Source organism: Elgaria multicarinata, chromosome 1 (assembly GCF_023053635.1).
Source record: "Elgaria multicarinata webbii isolate HBS135686 ecotype San Diego chromosome 1, rElgMul1.1.pri, whole genome shotgun sequence".
Lineage (NCBI taxonomy): Eukaryota > Metazoa > Chordata > Lepidosauria > Squamata > Anguidae > Elgaria > Elgaria multicarinata.
The window spans coordinates 175,832,155-175,850,718 of NC_086171.1; the positions used below are offsets into that span (position 1 = coordinate 175,832,155).

Consider the following 18,564-nt stretch of genomic DNA (forward strand, 5'->3'; position numbering starts at 1 on the left):
CAGCTGTGTATAAATATATCTAGAAGAGACTGGCTATGTTAGCCAGAGGGCAGCATACCAGAGTAATATGAAGCATGTTCAATAAGCCTCACATTTTGCTATTTCTGACCTGCAGGAGAGAAGAAAGAAACTGCAGACCAGTGATCCAGAACTCTACTCTGGGATGGGCTTATATACCAGTACCATTAAGCATTATTGCCTTGGGGAAATGCTTTGTTTAAGGACCATATGCCAATAGGAATCTGGGGTTGCATGAAGTTACATTTTACTGTTTCATGAGCCCTCTGATATGACTGGGAAAGAACTGAAGGATTGGTGTCTACTGTTCGATCCAAAGTTGGGCTGAAAATGCCCCCTCATTGGTCTTCCACCAAAGTGGGTGTGACGTTTTCTTTGTGTTTCCAGGGGAGCGTGCCAAATTGTTGGGGGCATGGGGCTCACCATTAAGATGAGATGGCAGTGGTGAAATGAGCAGCCCAATAGCATTCTCCATTCTTATAAAAAGCCCCAAATGGGAAGATTGCTAGGATGTGACACAGTGTCATCCTCAGGGGCGTTTGTAGAAAAAAAGATGGCTGCCCAATTGGCAGTTATAGGAATGAAGAATGGTGATGGGCTGCTTATTGATCAGTGGCAAGAGAAAGATCTTAAACCTTCTGCCACCTTATCTTAATAGTTGCCCTGTCCTCAACAAAAATTACTAAGCATTTGACTTGCCCAGGAAGTGAGGTAAACTTTTGATTGAGCTTTATTCACCCCACCTGGCCTGCTTGAAGTGCCAAAAACACCAGGGTGAATAATTTGGCATTGCTCTAGTTTGATAAGTGCCTTGTGTGGCGCAGAGTGGTGAGCGGCAGTTCCTGCAGCCAAAACTCTCCCCAAGGCCTGAGTTCGATCCCAGCGGAAGCTGGTTCTCAGGCAGCCAGCTCAGGTCGACTCAGCCTTCCATCCTTCCGAGGTCGGTAAAATGAGTACCCAGCTAGCTGGGGGGAAAATAACTGCGACTGGGGAAGGCAATGGCAAACCACCCCGCTACAAAGTCTGCCAAGGAAACGTCAGCGAAAGCAGGCCTCCCTCTAGGAGTCAGTAATGACTCAAGTGCTTGCACGAGAGGTTCCTTTCCTTTTCCTCCTAGTTTGATCTGTTTTGATATGATCATAAAAAGTGCGGACAGGAAAGGAATCATGAGGTTTGTACATGCCATCAACTGCTGGAGTCAGAGTTACTCTGTAATCTCCACAATATCTAACATACTGATCACTGCATATTTATTTTCCTGTTGCACCATCATCCCTAACATATGTCCAATTGAGAGGGAGCATGTATTACATATCACACTTCTTCACAGCTTGTTAAACAGCAGCACTTCTCTATAATTTATAACTTGCAGGAGAACTTTTCTAATGGAGTTTGACACAATTTTATGTTTGTTTCTCTTCCCCCCTAATGTCTTTTGTGAGTGAACTTAATGGATGTAAATGACTAAGGAAATTTCAAACAAGGAATGACAGGCATACATCTGCCAACAGCACAAAGATAAACTCTCTTGTCCAGTCTCTCGCAGCCTTTATGACAAAATACTTTAAATGAGATTTGCAGCTTCTGTGGCTGTAGTCATAAACAGAAACTGATAGCAGTGCTTTGGTTATTGTCTCCAAAGACAAGTCTGAGCTCAATGATCTCATCATACCTCTTATATAGGCCTCTTTTTCCTCTGTGTGCACTTGCTCTGACTACTGGTCCATGACTTCCTCATTCCTACTGAGCTGGGAGTTACGTCCATCTTCATTACAGTCATCCTGCGTTCTTTGTCAAGCTCCACCACATACTTTTTTTGGTATGATCTCGTCAATTATTTGTCTGTATCCCTCTTTGACCAAGAAGCTCAGAGCAAGTTGTTGTTGTTGTTGTTGGGATCATAGGAAACTGCCTTATACTGAGTCAGACCATTAATCCATCTAGCCCAGTATTGTTGACACTGACTGGCAGTGGTTCTCCAGGTTTCAGGCAGGAGTTTTTTCTACCCTACCTGGAGATGCTGGGCTGGGATTGAAGGTGTGAGCATGAGTTCTACCACTGAGCTACAGACCCTCCCATACTGTTGTTATGCCATCTGTTTATATGGTGTGTTACACTAGAGAAGCCCCAGAAGGCACTGTGGGCTGGAATGGGAAGCCCAGCATGCCAGATTAAGCCCATGGGCTGAGGGGCATCTGTGCTCCTGTTTTACAGAATACAAAAGGAAAGGTCCCTGTCTCAAGGAGCTTGCAGTCTAAAATTTAGAAAAGGGGGAAATAACAGACTAAGGGGGAGTGAAGGGGAGCAGTGGTAAGCAGCTTCATCACAATTTGGTGGTATGGGCGGAAAGGCAGTGGCTTGGTCACAGACATCTAGGGCCTTGCAAGACCTACCTTTAAATCCAGGCGTGTGGAGGGGCCAGCCTACTAGAAGTAGCGCAGGCTGTTGCTCCTGTCCACACGTGACACACGACGGGGTAAAGGAAAGCCCCGTTGCTTTGGCCATTTTTTTCAAGCTTAAAGGGGCCATGTGCACAGGAGCACACCAACAATAAGGTAGGCTTTTTTTAAAAAAAAAAAAATGGTTCCCCGCTCCCCCTGCCCCTGATTTCCCCTCCACGATGTCCAATGCCCCCCGCCCGCCTGTGATCTCCGATCCCCCCCATCCCCCCTGGGCTGCAATTCCCCCTGATGTCCCCTGGCTCCGCTCTTCCCCCCCATCTCTCCCACCAGGTCCGGTCTTCCCCCCCCTGGCCCCCATCTCTCCCCCCCTGCGATTCCCCCCCCCCGGCCCTGATCTCCTCCTCCCCGGCCTAATGGGCACAGTGCTCCTGTGGAGCGCTGTGCCCAGTGCGCAGCTTCTCCCAGCTACTCGTGAGTAAGCCGCATAGCCAGGGAAAGCCGCAGAACGGGCTAGACCTTCCGGAACCCCTGGGCTCAGCCCAGGCCTGCGGAAATACAGGGCCACAAACAGTGCCGGTTATCCCGGGCCAAGGGAGGGTTTAGCCCAGGCTGACCCCGGGATCCCCTGTGCATCATCTGGATGCACAGGGGTGAGCCTGGGAATCAGCCCAGGCTAAACCCTAGTCTAGCAACGGCCCTAGTGAGCTTGAAAGCTGAGTAAGGATTTCCACCCGAATCTCCCAGCAATCAATACAATACACAATCCAGAGGACTGGAGGATATGTAATGTACTCATCTGACATTGTGTATATTCTTACTGTCAGAACATCCTTATAATAAGTGAAAAGTTGCCATTGTGTGCTTAACTCAGGTTACTGGTTCATATTCAATGGAAAAATACACCATAAAAATACTAAGGCATAAAAGTAGTACAGGTGCCATGAGTTCCTAAGGAACAAATGTGTTCCCTTGAGACTAAGGTGGTTCACCTGGAGAAGCTAAAAAGGGCAGACAGGTATGCAGAAGAGTCCCTCAGGGGCATTATAAAGAGAACTCAAATTTCTATGGAGACACTGCTGGGCAATGGAGCTTTAGGGTCTTCTTCTGGCTGGAGGGAAATGGATAACAATCCCTCAGAAGGACCCACCTCCCAGGAGGTGCATTATTTTATTCCAAATATATACCTCTAAGCTACACACTTAATGTATAGCTTGACCCAGAGAGAGAGATGGGTTTGTGATGGACGTATTGACTGCCCGGTGACTTGCCTTCCTGGTTAGATAAATGGGTAGATATGTGCTGGAGGAGGGTGTTATACTACACCTTGGGAAAGGTACAGAAATGGGCAATCCAAATTAGCAAAGCAGGAAAGGTTAATGTGTTACTAGGAGGCAGGGCAAGGCAGAGGTTTTTAAAATGATGAATGGCAAGGAGAGAGTGAACAGAGAGGTTTTTCTCCCTTACTTTAAGTTGGGAACACCCCTGACATCTATCAGCAATAGACAAATGAAATTAGCATTTCACACAATACATAATTATTGGTATGACAAGATGTCCAAGATGGTTTCCTAAAGGGGCTACATACATTTATGAAGGATTGGTGTATCAATGGCTGTATCAGCCTTGACAGCTAAATGGAGCCGTCATCTTCAGAGGTGATACACCTCTGAATTCTGGTGGCTGGAGGACCAATTATAGGAAAGGGTGGTTGGCTTTAGGCTTTACTTGCAGGCTTCCTCTTTGAGGCATCTGATTAGAAAGAGGATGTTGCATTAAATAGAATAGCCTTCTGCAACCTGGTCCCCTCCAGATGTTTTAGACTTCAACTCCCATCAGCCCCAGCCAGCATGACAAATGGACAGGAATGCTGGGGGCTGTGATCCAAAACATTGGTGGGGAGCATCAGGTTGGGGAGGGCTGAAATAGACTCTTGGTTTGAAACTTCCATGTTCTTGGTGAGAGATTTTTCTCCTTTACTATAAGTTGGGAGCACCCCATGACATCTATCAGCAGTAGGTTCGTAAAAGACACAATATACAATTATTGGTTTTGATAAGACGTCCAGGATGGTTTCTCAAAGGGGCTAGATAAATTTATGAAGGATGTGTGTATCGATGCCTGTATCAGCTATGATAGCTAAATAGAGCTTTCATTTTCAGAGGCAATATGCCTCTAAATCCCAGTTGCTGGAGACAAATAATACAAAAGGGTGGTTGGCTTCAGGCTTAATTGTAGGCTTCCCAGAGGCATCTGATTGGAAACAGGATGCTGCATTAGATAGAACAGCCATTCTCAATCTGGTCCCCTGCAGAAGTTTTGGACTTCAACTCCCATTGGCCACAGATAGCATGGCCAGACACTTGGTCTGAATCATCAATGTTCTTGTGCTGGAAAGCAAGGATTTTTATTTTAAAAGAGCAACTCCTGCCTTCAATGGAGGAGATTGACTGGCATCTGAATATATGCTACTGCTCTACTATATGCCCAACTGCAACATAGATAAAGCCATCCCACATCTCATCTGCAATGATTGCATGAATGAGACATCAGTGTGAGTGACCCCTGGGAAAAGGATTCTCAAAGTCCCGGGCTGTCCACAGCATGCAGATCCCTACAGACCCTGCTTTTCTTTGAAATGAATCCTCATGTATCAGCCCTCCATCTGAGGCTTGTGTGACCCCGAGGCAGTGCCTGATCTTGAACGCTGAGATGCAGCTTCCTCTAAGCCAGTGCAGTGAGTGATATGTCAATTCCGTTTATCTAATTATTCCTGCTTTGAGCCGCATAAGCAAGAAAGAGAGCAAAAGGCTGTAATTCCATCTGACAGTACGCCATGTCACTGATATGTCTCCCTGCCTCTCTGACTCCTAACAAAATTAAAGTGGCCACAAGCATATTGACAGCTTGACACAATGAGGTCAAGTCACAGTAACAGGGTTTGAATCTTTTGGTTAAGATCAAGGGTCCACAGGGAGACGGGGGTGATACGTCAGCTGGTTCACTATCAAGTCAACCTTTTGCAGAGACCAGCATGAAATCAGGGGAGTATCCTCCTGCTCTGCAAGGTCTATGTCAGCCAAAGGGTCACTGTAATAGCCCTTTAGTGCCCTTGTTCAATGATTTACAAGTGCCAAGAACATATTCAAATGGAGGAGATTGCTGCAGACATCTGGAGGAGGGGGTGCATACTAGGGCTATGCGCCTCCCCCCGATTCACCTCAGAGATTTGACTCAGGTTGCTTCGAGGGGTGCCCACCTTGCCTCAGTGCTGAAGTGAGATCCCCCCCCCCCCGAAGCAGGCCGGCTTTGAGGGTTCCTGGATACCAGCTGCAAAGCTGACCAGAAGTCCATGGGACTCTCAACTCCCAGCTCACAGCCCCCCAACCCCTGCCTCCCAACCCAGAGCCACTGGAAGGACTTATCTGTAAATCATGACCTCCTCCCAGAGAGCTGAGCCACGATTTAAAGTCAAGATCATAGAGGCTCTCTGTTTTTACTATATCTATGGCTAAAACTACAGCAACCATAAAGGGGAATGGCCCTTTATGGCTGCCATAGTTTGTGGCCAAAGATATAGTAAAAACAGAGAGCTCCTGTGATCTTAACTTTAAATTGCAGCTTGACTCTCTGGGAGGAGGTCATGATTTACAGATAAGTACCAGCAGTGGCAGTGACTGGACTTGACCAGGGAGGGTGAGGAGGGCAGGGAGGGAGAGGGAGGTGAGTCCAATGAGTCCAATGGACTCACCTGGACTCATGGTAGACTTTGAGCCAGCTTTCACAGGTGATGTCAGGTCTGAATCAGCCCGAGGCTTCAGCACTGAATCAGTCTGACGTAGCCTGAGGCTTCAGTGCCAATTTGCTTCAACCTCAGGGTGCCTCAGGCTGTCCCAGTACCAACGTGGCTCAGATTCAGCCCAAAGCAGTGCACAGCCCTATTGCATACTGCATCAAATAAAAAACCATAGGGGTTATAGGACAGATTTAGCCCTGGGAAGGGCTGTAGCTAAGTGGTAGAGCACATGTTTTATATGCAGACGGTCCCAGGTTCAATTCCTGGCTTCTCCAGATAGGGCTAGGAAAGAATCCTGCCTGAAACCCTGGAGAGCCAGTGACAGTCAGTGTCAACAATACTGGGCTAGATGGATGGTCCAAGTCAGTATAAGGCAGATTCCTATGTTCCTGTGCTCCTAACAACAACCTGCTCTGAGCTCCTTGGTCAAAGAAGGAGATATAGACATAGATCATACAAAAAAATGTGTGAGGTGGCATTTGCCAAAGAAAGCAGGATGACCGTAATGAAGATAGTTATAACTCCCAGCTCCTTTATTCCTATCTAGTTCTCTGCTCTGCCATTTGAGCGCAATTTTACAATGGTCACATTCTAGAGGACTGATTTCAATGAAGGCTGCTTCAAGTGACCAGATCTAACTCCCATATTATTTATGGATGGGAAAGAATTTCATTTGGTTCATTTTTTTTTAATGAGACCTTACCAAAAGTTGAAATTTCTTCATAAAGCGATTTTGAGATTTAAAATATCAATATGAGAGAACACAAAACTGATAGATTTTTCCATCCAGGCACAGGGCTTTGAGTGATGTAGCTCTGAACAGTCTTGTCTATACACCCTTTTTAGCTTGTTCTGGCTGCGCAGTGGTGCTGTGTTTATACAATGCAGCCACCAACTTGTGGCCACCACGGACGTTTCCCGCAAAACTGCGCATTTTAGAAGTGCTTACTTATCGCGACTTTTCCCTTTGCTCTGAGGTCACCACTTCCTCTCCTCCATCTGTCGGTAATGACCTCACTTTGGTTCAGGCTGGGGACAATTCTGGTAGCAGATCAAGGCCTAGGTTAGGTTGTGGGAATTGCAGGAAGGCAGGGCAGAGGGCAGGGGGGCGGCTTGATGAACCGAATGACTGCCAGCACTGTTGCTTTTTTGGACAAATAGCCTGTTCTCCATCCGGTCATTGCGATTTGCCAATCCCACCCCATGCCTGTGATGCTGCAGGGTTTTAAGGGAATGAGCAGCCAAAGTGTCATCGTAAAATCACTAGAGCTGTGCACCAGCCCCCCAAACTGCTTCGAGGCCCAATCCGGAACTTTCAGATCAGGCCCGAACCAGTTCGCACCGATCCGACCCTCCCCCGACCCACTCCAGATTGGATCCCGGAGCGAGATCCAAACGGTCGGATCGTGATTCGCCCGCCATTTTGCCCCTCCTTCCCCACTTACTTGCCTCCACAGCGGATGGCAGGTAAGTGGGGAAGGGGGGACAAAATGGGGGGCGAATAAGTCCCCTCCCCCCTTACATGGCTCCACCATCCACCACTGCATGGACTGCGGCGGTGGCGGAGCCAGGTAAGGCTCCCTCCCTCCCACCACTTACTTGCCTCCCTCGCGGTCCGGCATCAGCTTCAACTGAGGTCCAGGCTTCAAACTGGAAGAGTAGGCTGCGGCTGTGGCCTGCTTTTCCGGTTTGAGGACTGGGCCTCAGTTGAAGCCAGCACCGGACCACGACGGAGGCAGGTAAGTCCCCCTCCCCCCTGCTCCCTTACCTGGCTCCGCCGCCATTGCTGCACAGACTGTGCCAGAGCCAGGTAAGGCCCCTCCCCCCACTTACTTGCCTTTGGTGGAGGTGAATCAGGCTGCTCCGCTATCGCTTCTACAAAGCGAAGCAGAGCACAGCCCTAAAAATCACCCCTTGAGTTTGAATTCCTGTGTCTCTAACCATGTTTGTGGTGCTAAATTAAGATTGCCACCTCTTTTCAGGATGAAAATAATTTCAGAATGAAAATGGAAGGGGAAAAGATTATAACCCACCCACCCTGCCCCACTCATGAAACACCATGATCCCAATCTGAATTGGGGCCATGCACACTTACACTATATTAAGTAATCAAATTGTGCATAGCTCTGCTATGCGTGATTGGCCCTCAGTCTTTTGTGGGAAAGGCTTGTGGCAGATTTAAGAACTAGTAAATTTACAGCACAATTCTATGTATATCTACTCAGAAGTAAATCCCACTGAATTCAATGAGACTTATTCCCAGGTATAAGAGAGCCGCCCTGCTGAGACATGCATCCCACTTCTTCTGATCATCATGACTATTTTGTATTTAGGTTCAAGGCAGCGCATAGTTAAACTATGGAATTTGCTGCCAGAAGATTTAGTGATTGCCACCAATTTAGATGGCTTTAAAAGGGGGTTAGACAAATTCATGGAGGAGAATACAATGAATGGCTACTGGTCCTGATGGCTCTGTGCTACTTCCAGTGTCAGAAACAGTAAGCCAATATGCTGGCGAACAGTGTTGGGAGGATGCTGTTGGACTGCTGTCCTGCTTGTGGTTTCGTGGTCAACAGCTTGTTGGCCAATGTCTGGATAGCATACTGGACTAGATGAGCAGGGGCTTGGACTCGATGGCCTTATAGGCCCCTTCCAACTCTACTATTCTATGATTCTATGACTCTTGATCTGGTTCAGCGTGGCTCTTCTCATGTTAAGTTCTTAAATTAGAAAATTACTGGCAATTTTTCAGAAACAGACTGAATCAAGTCTACCACTTTGGAAATAATAATAGTAAATCTTCACCTGAAAATTGATTTGGCCACATTAAGGAGCCTTTAAATGACCAGTTAACCACATGGCCAACTCAGAGGCACGCTGAGCTCACCCCATGCAGAGAGCAAATGTTTGGTCATAGCCACCCTTCTCTTTGCATTTCAGTTTCTTTTATGTATGCTCAGAACAAAGTTAAGTTCTGACTCATGAGAATAAATAGTGTTCTCATTAAGTACCATAGATGGAAAGAAGTGAAACCTATTTGTCATACAAAGGAGTATAAATATATATGTATTAATATAAAATAGAGCACCTAATATTTGTGCTCGGAACACATTGTGAAAATGATATCAGGTGAGCCCCTAGATTTTAGGGCCCCTGTGGTGAGGTTAATTTTGCTCTTTCTCAGACTTTCTCACTTAATATCCTTTTGGGAATCCTGTCTCACAGCTATTGTGCCCTGGCAGAATCCCAATCATGTGAATTTAATTTGCATCAAGAAACATGCCTCTTTGAAGTTCACCCTATCTTGCAGTCCATGAAATTATCTTGTAAAACAGATGAGAAACAGAAATCAAGAGCAATATATCTAAGCAGAATTACTTTGGGATTTGGTTTCTGTTGCTGTTTATTACACAGCTTCTCTCTGGAACAATTCCAGACACCTTCTCAGTACTACTTTTCACAAGTTCAAAGGTAGATTTACTGTATTAAACACCTCCAGGAATTGCAGCAACAATAAGCCTATGCGGCAGGGTCTTGCTATTTACTGTTTTACTCAGTACAGCACCATGTACATTGATGGTGCTATATAAATAATAATAATAATAATAATACTTGATACATTGCAGTTGGAGCTTTGCACATGACAGTACGAACTAGGCATGGTCAAATCTGCCAAGTTTGGTTTCTCTCAGTTTCTCATTTTTCCCATTTTAAGTTTGGTTCACCCCAAACTTTAATAATTTTTTCACTCTTAAATTCAGTTTGTCCCAAATATATATATATGTGAGCATGAAAGTGAGTACACATTTTTGAGCATGCATTTTGTACAGCTTTTTGACTAATTTAAATACTTTTTGCAAGCAAGTTTCCTAATCTAATGCATTTTTGAAGTGTGAATTTTAAAGGATTATTGAGTATTGGTTCCCGCATTGGTTCAAAAGAGTGAAATTATGTATGTTCACATAGAAATGTGAATCTCTCCCCTATCCCTAGTAAGAATGACCATTAAGTATGTAGTGTGCAACTCCTTCCCACAGTCTATTCCTGAACAGAACAACCCTATACCCTCTTTGGCTTTCTGGACTGTGCCTTTGCCATAGGTTGGAATTATTGCAAAAAGTCTACACATTTCAGCTAAAAAACTTGGGAAAGTTAAATTACTTATATCAGGCAGGAATCTCAGTAGTATCTACAGCTACTAGCTCCATATATGATTTGTTCTTCCCACTGCCTTTCTTCATACCTGTGAGAAGAAATAATGCTTTACCAAAAAGCATTTTGTAGCAGTTTCATCTCAGGCCCATGACTGAAGCAACTGGAAGGTCTTTGAAAATTCTTATATGAATTGTGTTCAGATAAATTTTGCACATGTTTCACTTGAAATAAATGCTCCCATCATTACTGTGTGGATAGCATCAGTATAGTTTAGTCACTGAGTGGCACAGGCCATAGTTCTGTTTAGGTGGAGACAGGAGCTTCCTGTTGCTGTTCTGTTCTTGTTTAAGAGAGTTCTTGTCTAGCTTCTTGATTAGTGTGTCCTCTTGGGCTTCCATGACCATTACAAAAACAAATCTAATTTATCTATAATTCCTTGAACAATACACATTTCTTGCCAGAGCCAAATTACAAGGAAAAAATAACCTTATGAATAAAACAAAAACATAAACTTTCTTTTGACTATTCACTGAGAAATAAAGATGATCCTAACTCACTTGCTGGGATTATGCCTCTGGGTTTGGGCCTTGGTGATGGGGAAGCAACAAGTAGTTTTACCTAGGGTGATCATATGAAAAGGAGGACAGGGCTCCTGTATCTTTAACAGTTGCATAGAAAAGGGAATTTCAGCAGGTGTCATTTGTATATATGTCGAACCTGGTGAAATTCCCTCTTCATCACAACACTTAAAGTGCAGGAGCTATACTAGAGTGACCAGATTTAAAAGAGGGCAGGGCACCTGCAGCTTTAACTGTTGTGAGGAAGAGGAAATTTCACCGGTTCCCCATATATACAAATGACACCTGCTGAAATTCCCTTTTCAATACAACTGTTAAAGATACAGGAGCCCTGTCCTCCTTTTCATATGGTCACCCTAATAGTAGCAGGGGGAAGCTGGGCAGGGCAGGACAGGACAGTGACCTCCTTCACCACTGAACTTCCTCCACCTTCAGCACCTTGCAAAGCGATCAGAATTGTCTGCCCCAACAGATGACAACCCAAAGATGGCTCTGTGCTCACCTGGTGGAAGATGCAGGCTCTGTCGTTTGTCTCTGCATCCGTGTCCGTCTCATGAGGTGGTCCTTCATGGACATCTGGACCTCTGCTGGAATATCGGGTGATGTGTGACTGATTTTCACAGCTGCTTCCAAGAAGCCAAGAGTCCCTGTATCTTTTAGCTTGTCGGCCATGGTCTCTTTGTCGTGTTCTGCTGAGTTCTGGGAGGCAGGGGTGTTAGTCGAAATGGCCTTGTTCCTCCAGGGCACCCAACACAGCTTCCAAAAGAGAAAGAGAAATACTGCCACCAGAGCCAGTCCGCATACAATAACTATCACTGCAAGGAGGCTGATGGAGAGCTCTAGAGGTCAGGAGAAGGCAACAGTGACAAATAGGAGTGGTGGGGAGTGAGGGGTGATGTGAGAAATGGGTAGGGAAGCAGGAAAGGAGGGGAGAGGGAAGAAAAGAAAAGAATGTCTGTGAGAACAAGGACATACATGTCCCAAAATGGTGTCCATCCCACCATTTACTGTTTTACTCCATTTACACAGCACTGTATCCTTATTCCTGATATTGAGTAATTTGGGATAGTGATGGGGGACATAGGATTTTTCAGTTTCCAGGATATGAGGTCAGAGTAATGATTGTGAGTAATGGCACATTTTACTATCCCTTCCAGAGTGATTTCATAGTCACAATAACTCAGTGTGCCACAATCTTAGCCATCTGCAGGTGTTCACCCACAGCATATGTAGGGCTAAACCAGGGAGGGAATATGGGGGCATGTCCAAGCCCCCACCACCAGTGTCTCCACATGCCTGGCTGCTTTAGAGAACTTTGAGGATGTTGTCCAAAGGTCTGAAAGGGAGTTGTAAGTAGATTTGGTTGAATTTGCTTACAAAGCTGCCTGCATTCGGGGATTAACAGGGTTCCCAATTGTGGATAGGATTTTTAGTGTGTTCAGCTGAATGCACTTTCAACACAATATCAGAGTGTTGAAATCTTGCAGGCACACCCAGGTCCCCAGGAACCATTCATGTTCCAGCCAAAAAAAGGATGTGACCAGATACAAAAGAGGACAGGGCTCCTGTATCTTTAACAGTTGCATAGAAAAGGGAATTTCAGCAGGTGTCATTTGTATGCATGCAGCACCTCATGAAATTCTGTCTTCATCACAACAGTTGAAGCTGCAAGAGCCCTTCCTAGCATGAACAGATACAAAAGAGGGCAGGGCTCCTGCAGATTTAACTGTTATGATGAAGAAGGATTTTCACCAGGTGCTGCATGCATACAAATTCCCTTTTCTATACAACTGTTGAAGATACAGGAGCCCTGTCCTCCTTTACAAATGGTCACCCCAGGGTGTGGGCCCTTGTCAGGTGCCCTTGATGTTGGCCACTTCTCCCTTCATATTTAAAACCATTTAGTGCCACTCTCAGGAATGCCCTGCAAAGGGAAGGCATATAGTTACGATTGTGTATACTTGCTGTCTAAAAAAAAAAAAAAAAAAAATTTATTTATTTATTTATTACATTTGTATACTGCCCAATAGCTGAAGCTCTCTGGGTGGTTCATTCTGTGCTCAGATAGCCAAAATTCTCCAATAAGAAAAGTTGGATTCTGTAGCATGTATAAACTACCTGCTTCTTTGGCATTATCCTAGTTTTTTGGCTTATCATTCAAATAAGCAGCATGAGCTATACAGAGCTCTGAAAATTCACCTTCCAACTACTAAAATTTTCATTCAGCAATTTCTCCCCTCTTCTGAGACTTCAGCAGGTATTGCTCATATACATTCAAGCGTAAGAGCTATAATTTTTTTACTTAAAAAAAAAAAAAATCAAGATTCTGAGAAAGCTGATGTCCATGACCAGTGCCACATGCTGCAGCTTTTCTGTTTCTCCGAGGAATTGCAGGATATACCCAGCCAGAGCTGGTTAAAAATGCTGTTTGATTCTAATTTTGGAAAATGTGTCATTTTACACAGCCACTAAGCAGAATCCTTTGCGCTATTCAGGCACAGGAAAGTCTTGTAATTTTTCAAAAGCAAATATTGATAAGCGCTGTCAGGTACAAAGAGTGCAACACCATAATGTTCAGAAAACACACTCATTGTGCTTTTGCTAATATCACTAAACTGGAGGGAATGATTAGAGTTTAGCTATTTCTCGGATGTCTCTTGTAATTCACCTTAAGCTTACATGAAAGGCCAGGGCAAAAATTTAAATAATAAAATTCTGAACTGGAATGCCACAACGTCTACATGTCAAATAGCTCCTGGAAGCAAGAAACCTCCATATGAAAATGTCAAAATAAAAATTGCCACGGTGCCTCTTGGAAAAGGAAGGAAGGAAGGCTGTCACTGCAAGACTGGTACTTTGACAACAAACATTGTTTTATTCACAGACACAGACTGAGAGACGCACACATGGCAACTTTTAAAGCTGCAATAAAATACGTGTAGCTGTGCTCGAAAATGCAGGCACAGTGTGAACAAACTTAACTTCTCTGTGGAGGAAAACAAATATATTGTTGGAAATGTCTGTCTTCGTCTTGGTAGATAACATGGATGCAGAAGGTCCCAGGTCCAATCCTCAGCATCGTCACATAGGGCTAGGAATGACTTCTCTATGAAACCCTGGAGAGCTGTTGCCAATCAGTGTCGATAATACTGAGCTATGTAGACCAATAGACTGACTCAGGATAAGGTAGTTTGCTATATTTCTGTGGAAGGGGCAGTTTCCCTCGGATGCAGAGACATCAATCAAAGGGCTGGTCCAGCATTACGAAGATACAGCCATATTATCTGGCAAAAGCCAGTTTGGTGAGGACTAATCACACTGGTGGATAGTACAAAGCAGAATCACTGAGGCAGGAAATAGTCATTTATTTCAGTTATTGTCATACTTCCATTCAGGGGACACCATTTTGATGTTCTACCAGAGATGCCAAAATGTCTTGGGCCAATTTAGACTGTCATGTGTGAGTGTGTCTGTATTGACATGTGATCCTCAACAGAGTTTGAAAGACAATTCCTTATATGGGAAAGTGAAACAAAAAGTAGAAAGACTGAAGTATTAGTGAATAGGGATGTCAGAGGAATCCATTTGGGGGTGGAACTGGTTTCCACCAGCTTGGCCCCCTCGGACTCTGGCTTGCAGGTTTTTCAGGATGGAGGAGCAGCTTATTCTCACAAATCATGTCCTTAAATAGCACAATTTGCACAAAATTGTGGGCATAAATGGACTAAATTGCAGAAATTTACACCCTCAGTTTTGTGCAAATTTCACTATTTACGACTGCAATTTAGCTATTTATGCAAGAATCATTTGCGATTTGCACAAATAAAAAAGAAAGCTGATAAAATTCTCAAGTTTTTCAGGAACTAACCTGCAGCTCAACTCACAAATACCAGGGGGAGATCTACACAGCGTCCTGAAGGCCCTTGCGTGCGCCTCCAGGGTGCCCCGAAACTCTTTGTGTAGATCCTGCCCTACCTGGCCAGAATAGGCGGTGGTGGCAGCCCCGCATCGCCCCTCGCGGGGACGGGGCGAAAAGTTCCTGGGCTCGGCGGCTTTGCTGGGGAGTCCTTGCTGCCACTGCCGCCGCCACCCACCTCCCAGCTGGCCTCCTGCTGCCGGCAAAAGAGCCACCCGGGTTGGAGAGCTCGGCGGAAGAAGCCCGGGAACTTTTCGCCCCGTCCCCGCGAGGGGCGATGAGGGGCCACCACCGCCTCCTCCTCCTCCTCCTCTTCTGGCCAGGTAGGGCAGGATTTACACAAAGAGTTTCGGGGCGCACTGGAGGCGCACGCAAGCGCCTTCAGGACGCTGTGTAGATCCTCTCCAGCTGAGTGGGGGGCACCGTGAGGACCCATTGGGCCCAAAAAGGCTGGATTTCCTTTTGTTGGACAGCTCTTCTCATGAGCTTGTCAGGACTGTTCTCTAGTTTGTAGTCAATAAAATGTTATGGTTAATATATTGCAGGCTCTGGTATTCATTAAAAGGGAGGGGGGATACTACTTTTGAATGTTAAATAGTCTTCTGCAAATAGAAAAACTAGGGAAGTAGGAGGAAGATTCTGTCCCAGACCTTTGCCTGCTGTGTTGGCTTTCCATTTGTGGGGAGTTCATAAAATAGGGGAGCATTTTTTTAAAAAAAAAAAGTCCACTCCTGCTCCTCACTTGCAGTCTGGTATGGTATAGTCCATTTTACTAATTCAGCATTCTACCATGTGTAGATTGGAGCCAATTTTGGTGAAGTGGATGGAAACTGGCTTTGAATAGATTAGTTATGCAGCTTACAGGGTGCTCAACCTGTTCCTACTAATACCTCCCTGTTGTGTGTGGACAGTGGGGGCATGTGGGCAGATGGTGGCAGGAGGGGCTGAACAGTGAAAGCGAGTAAAGGAGGTGGATGGTGGAGGCAAGCAGAGGGTGGTTATCAGCAAAAGCAGGGAGGAGGAGGAGGGTGGACTTTTGGCTGGACCATGCTGGAGGCATCCAGAAATCTGGCGTCAGCCCTGGCTCTCTGGTAATATCAACATTTAGGACTGTTCCTCAGGAACACACTTGTTTTCCCCTAGTTGTTGTTCCAGTACAGTAGCAATAAGATGTCTGATTCCACATATTTATGAAGGTATCTTATCCTAACTATAATTGCAGAAAATAGGATTTGTTTTGTGTATTCAGTGCAATACCACAGCTATTTTCTGACTTGCTCATTTCTGTCCCCGGTGAATGTGGAGTTGAATTAATTGCAAATGTTCTTTGTGCCCAAGCCACAGACAACCAGGATGAATTTCACCACACATGTCTTATGGAATGCATGCTTTGGAACACTATTGCATATTATTTGGTTGTGGAGTATTTGTCATCTTTTCACTTTTTTAAGCCACCCCAATCAGCTGCTGAAGGGCTGCATATCAATTTGTGAAAGAAATTAAAAGATGATGTATGGTGTGATCCTTACACATTCTCTTCCCAGGGTTAATGAAGTTATAGTGCTAGGTGGATTCTCCTGGTGGAGCCTGAACTATCTGTTCAAATGCAACCATATGGTGATGGTAATAAGGAAGCACTGTTACATTGCAATGATGATATTTTTTTTCTTATTTTGCTTATGCATCAGACTATAAATATGGATGAACTTACAACATCTGTTTGCAATGTAAATGGATCTTACTTCAAGCAAACAGCTTCCTTGAGCACTGAAAAGTACCCCATCCTCCTCAGAACTGCAATTTGAAAAAGAATCACTCCAAATCTATCCTTATTAGGTAGCTGAGCTTGTACCAGCCTCTCTAGGCAGCTCACAGCTGTTCTTCGTTAGAGCTGTTATGAAAATAATTGCTGAAATATGCCTCCTCTTTAAATTGAAGCCCTTTCTACCAGGATTATTCCATTTGATCATAGATTTCAGTTTGGATCTACCCGTAATTAAAAGATTAACAACACTGAGAGTTGAAGAAAAAGCATATATAAGATATGGCATGAACTGAAATGTTCATCTTAACAAATGTGAAATCCATATTGCTTTACTACTGTAGACAAGCAGCAGAGGACCTGATCTGGTCATGTGGTTTTTCAGCTGAGATCTGCAAGGATTGGTTAGCACAATCCATGCACTCGTGGAAAGTCAGCTTGGTGGAGTGGCCACTTAGGCATCACCCAAAAAGAAAGGAAAATGAGATGCATCACCCCAAGAGAGGGCAAAAGAGGACACTGGTTTGAACAGAAACAGTGTGCTAATTTATAGGTTTAGATGCAAATTTAGAAATAATTACTATAATTTAAATAGAAATACCATACATGTCACTGTGACCCGTTGATCTGTGTGCCTGCCTGCTGAGTCTGCTGTCCAGGTTCTAACTGGTAATGAGCAATGCCATGGCTTCTGCTGTCCCTTCTTATGCTTCTGTATATTTAAACCAGACTTGCACTGCTCAGCCCTTCAACTAGAGCACACCTTCAAATAGAGGACTGTCCCCATGACCACCCTATGGAGGTAGCTTATTTTTCAGTCCTGGCTCAGAGTGTGGTCTTGGCATGATCCAGCCTTGTGAATGATTTGCCATTAGCAGAAACTTGCTAAAGAAATGTAGTCCTTCTAGTTCATCTATGAGAGCAGAACTTGTATCCCAAACGTTCAGACTGCCAGCAGATTGTTAGCTGCAGTAGTAACTACTAGCAAGCAATGAGAAAACAGTAATGCATGTGTCCTTCTGTGGCTGAAAACATGCACCAGCTGTCCCTCTCTTCTACTGGTCCCATATAAATGTCCTAATATGAAAAACATTCTCTTTCATCTGCACCATGGCCTGGGGCTTGTATATCACTGCACAATGAGTGGAAGTGTTTTGTTGTCTTATTTAATAATGAATAAGACAGCACACAAGATAAACAGTGGAGGTCCCTGAGAGACTCGGCTAATTGCATCCTCAGCATAGTACAGACATCACTTTGTTGTATGGAGAGCCAAGTTCTGGAAAGGTTCCCAGCATTCTCAGTATCAAACACAGCTTCATAAGAACTTGGCTTACTTGAAAGAGCAGCCTTATTCCCCCTGTATTTCCCTCCACAGACAAAGTTCTTCAGAATAGGGAAATGTTTTCCTCTGTCAAAAGTCTACAGCTCTCAGCTCTAATGCCAGAGGGGGGAAAATATACATATGCACATTAGTATTAGTGACACACAAGGAGTTTCCCCCTTGCTGAGTGTGCCCGGAAAGCATCTTTCTTCTTATTACAATTAGCCCTGTGAATAGTGACAAAAAACCAACAACACAGAAGTCTGAAGGGGTAAACAATGCTAGACATTTGCTGCTGAGGCAAACATCAGCACCTGGGGCAAAGCTACTATCACCCTATAAGGGAACAGTAGGGATTACTGACTGTGTTCTCCCAAGGCTCATTTCCACAAGCTGGGTTCCTGACAGGAAGTCTCTTTTAATCACTTAACAGAAAACTCAAATAGGCCAGGGGCAACCCAGTCAATACTACATTGTGCGGGTTAGTGAGCTGAAAGCAAAATCACCCCATCTTATGGTGTTTTTGCAGCAGAAGTTTTCTTCACAAGTCAGTGCTGGTTTAAAGCATCTGTAATGCACATTAGGTCTCCCCCATGCACAATCTAATGTGTCATGT

General features: G+C 44.7%; 1 protein-coding gene across 1 annotated transcript in view; it reads right to left on the reverse strand.

Moving 5' to 3' along the window:
- The window catches only part of SYT6 (synaptotagmin 6), a 192,529-nt gene that overhangs the window by 87,191 nt on the left and 86,774 nt on the right, over nt 1–18,564 (reverse strand). The window contains exon 2 of the mRNA XM_063143533.1: nt 11,449–11,785. Coding sequence (XP_062999603.1) covers nt 11,449–11,785 — 337 coding nt within the window. The remainder of the gene's footprint in view (nt 1–11,448; nt 11,786–18,564) is intronic.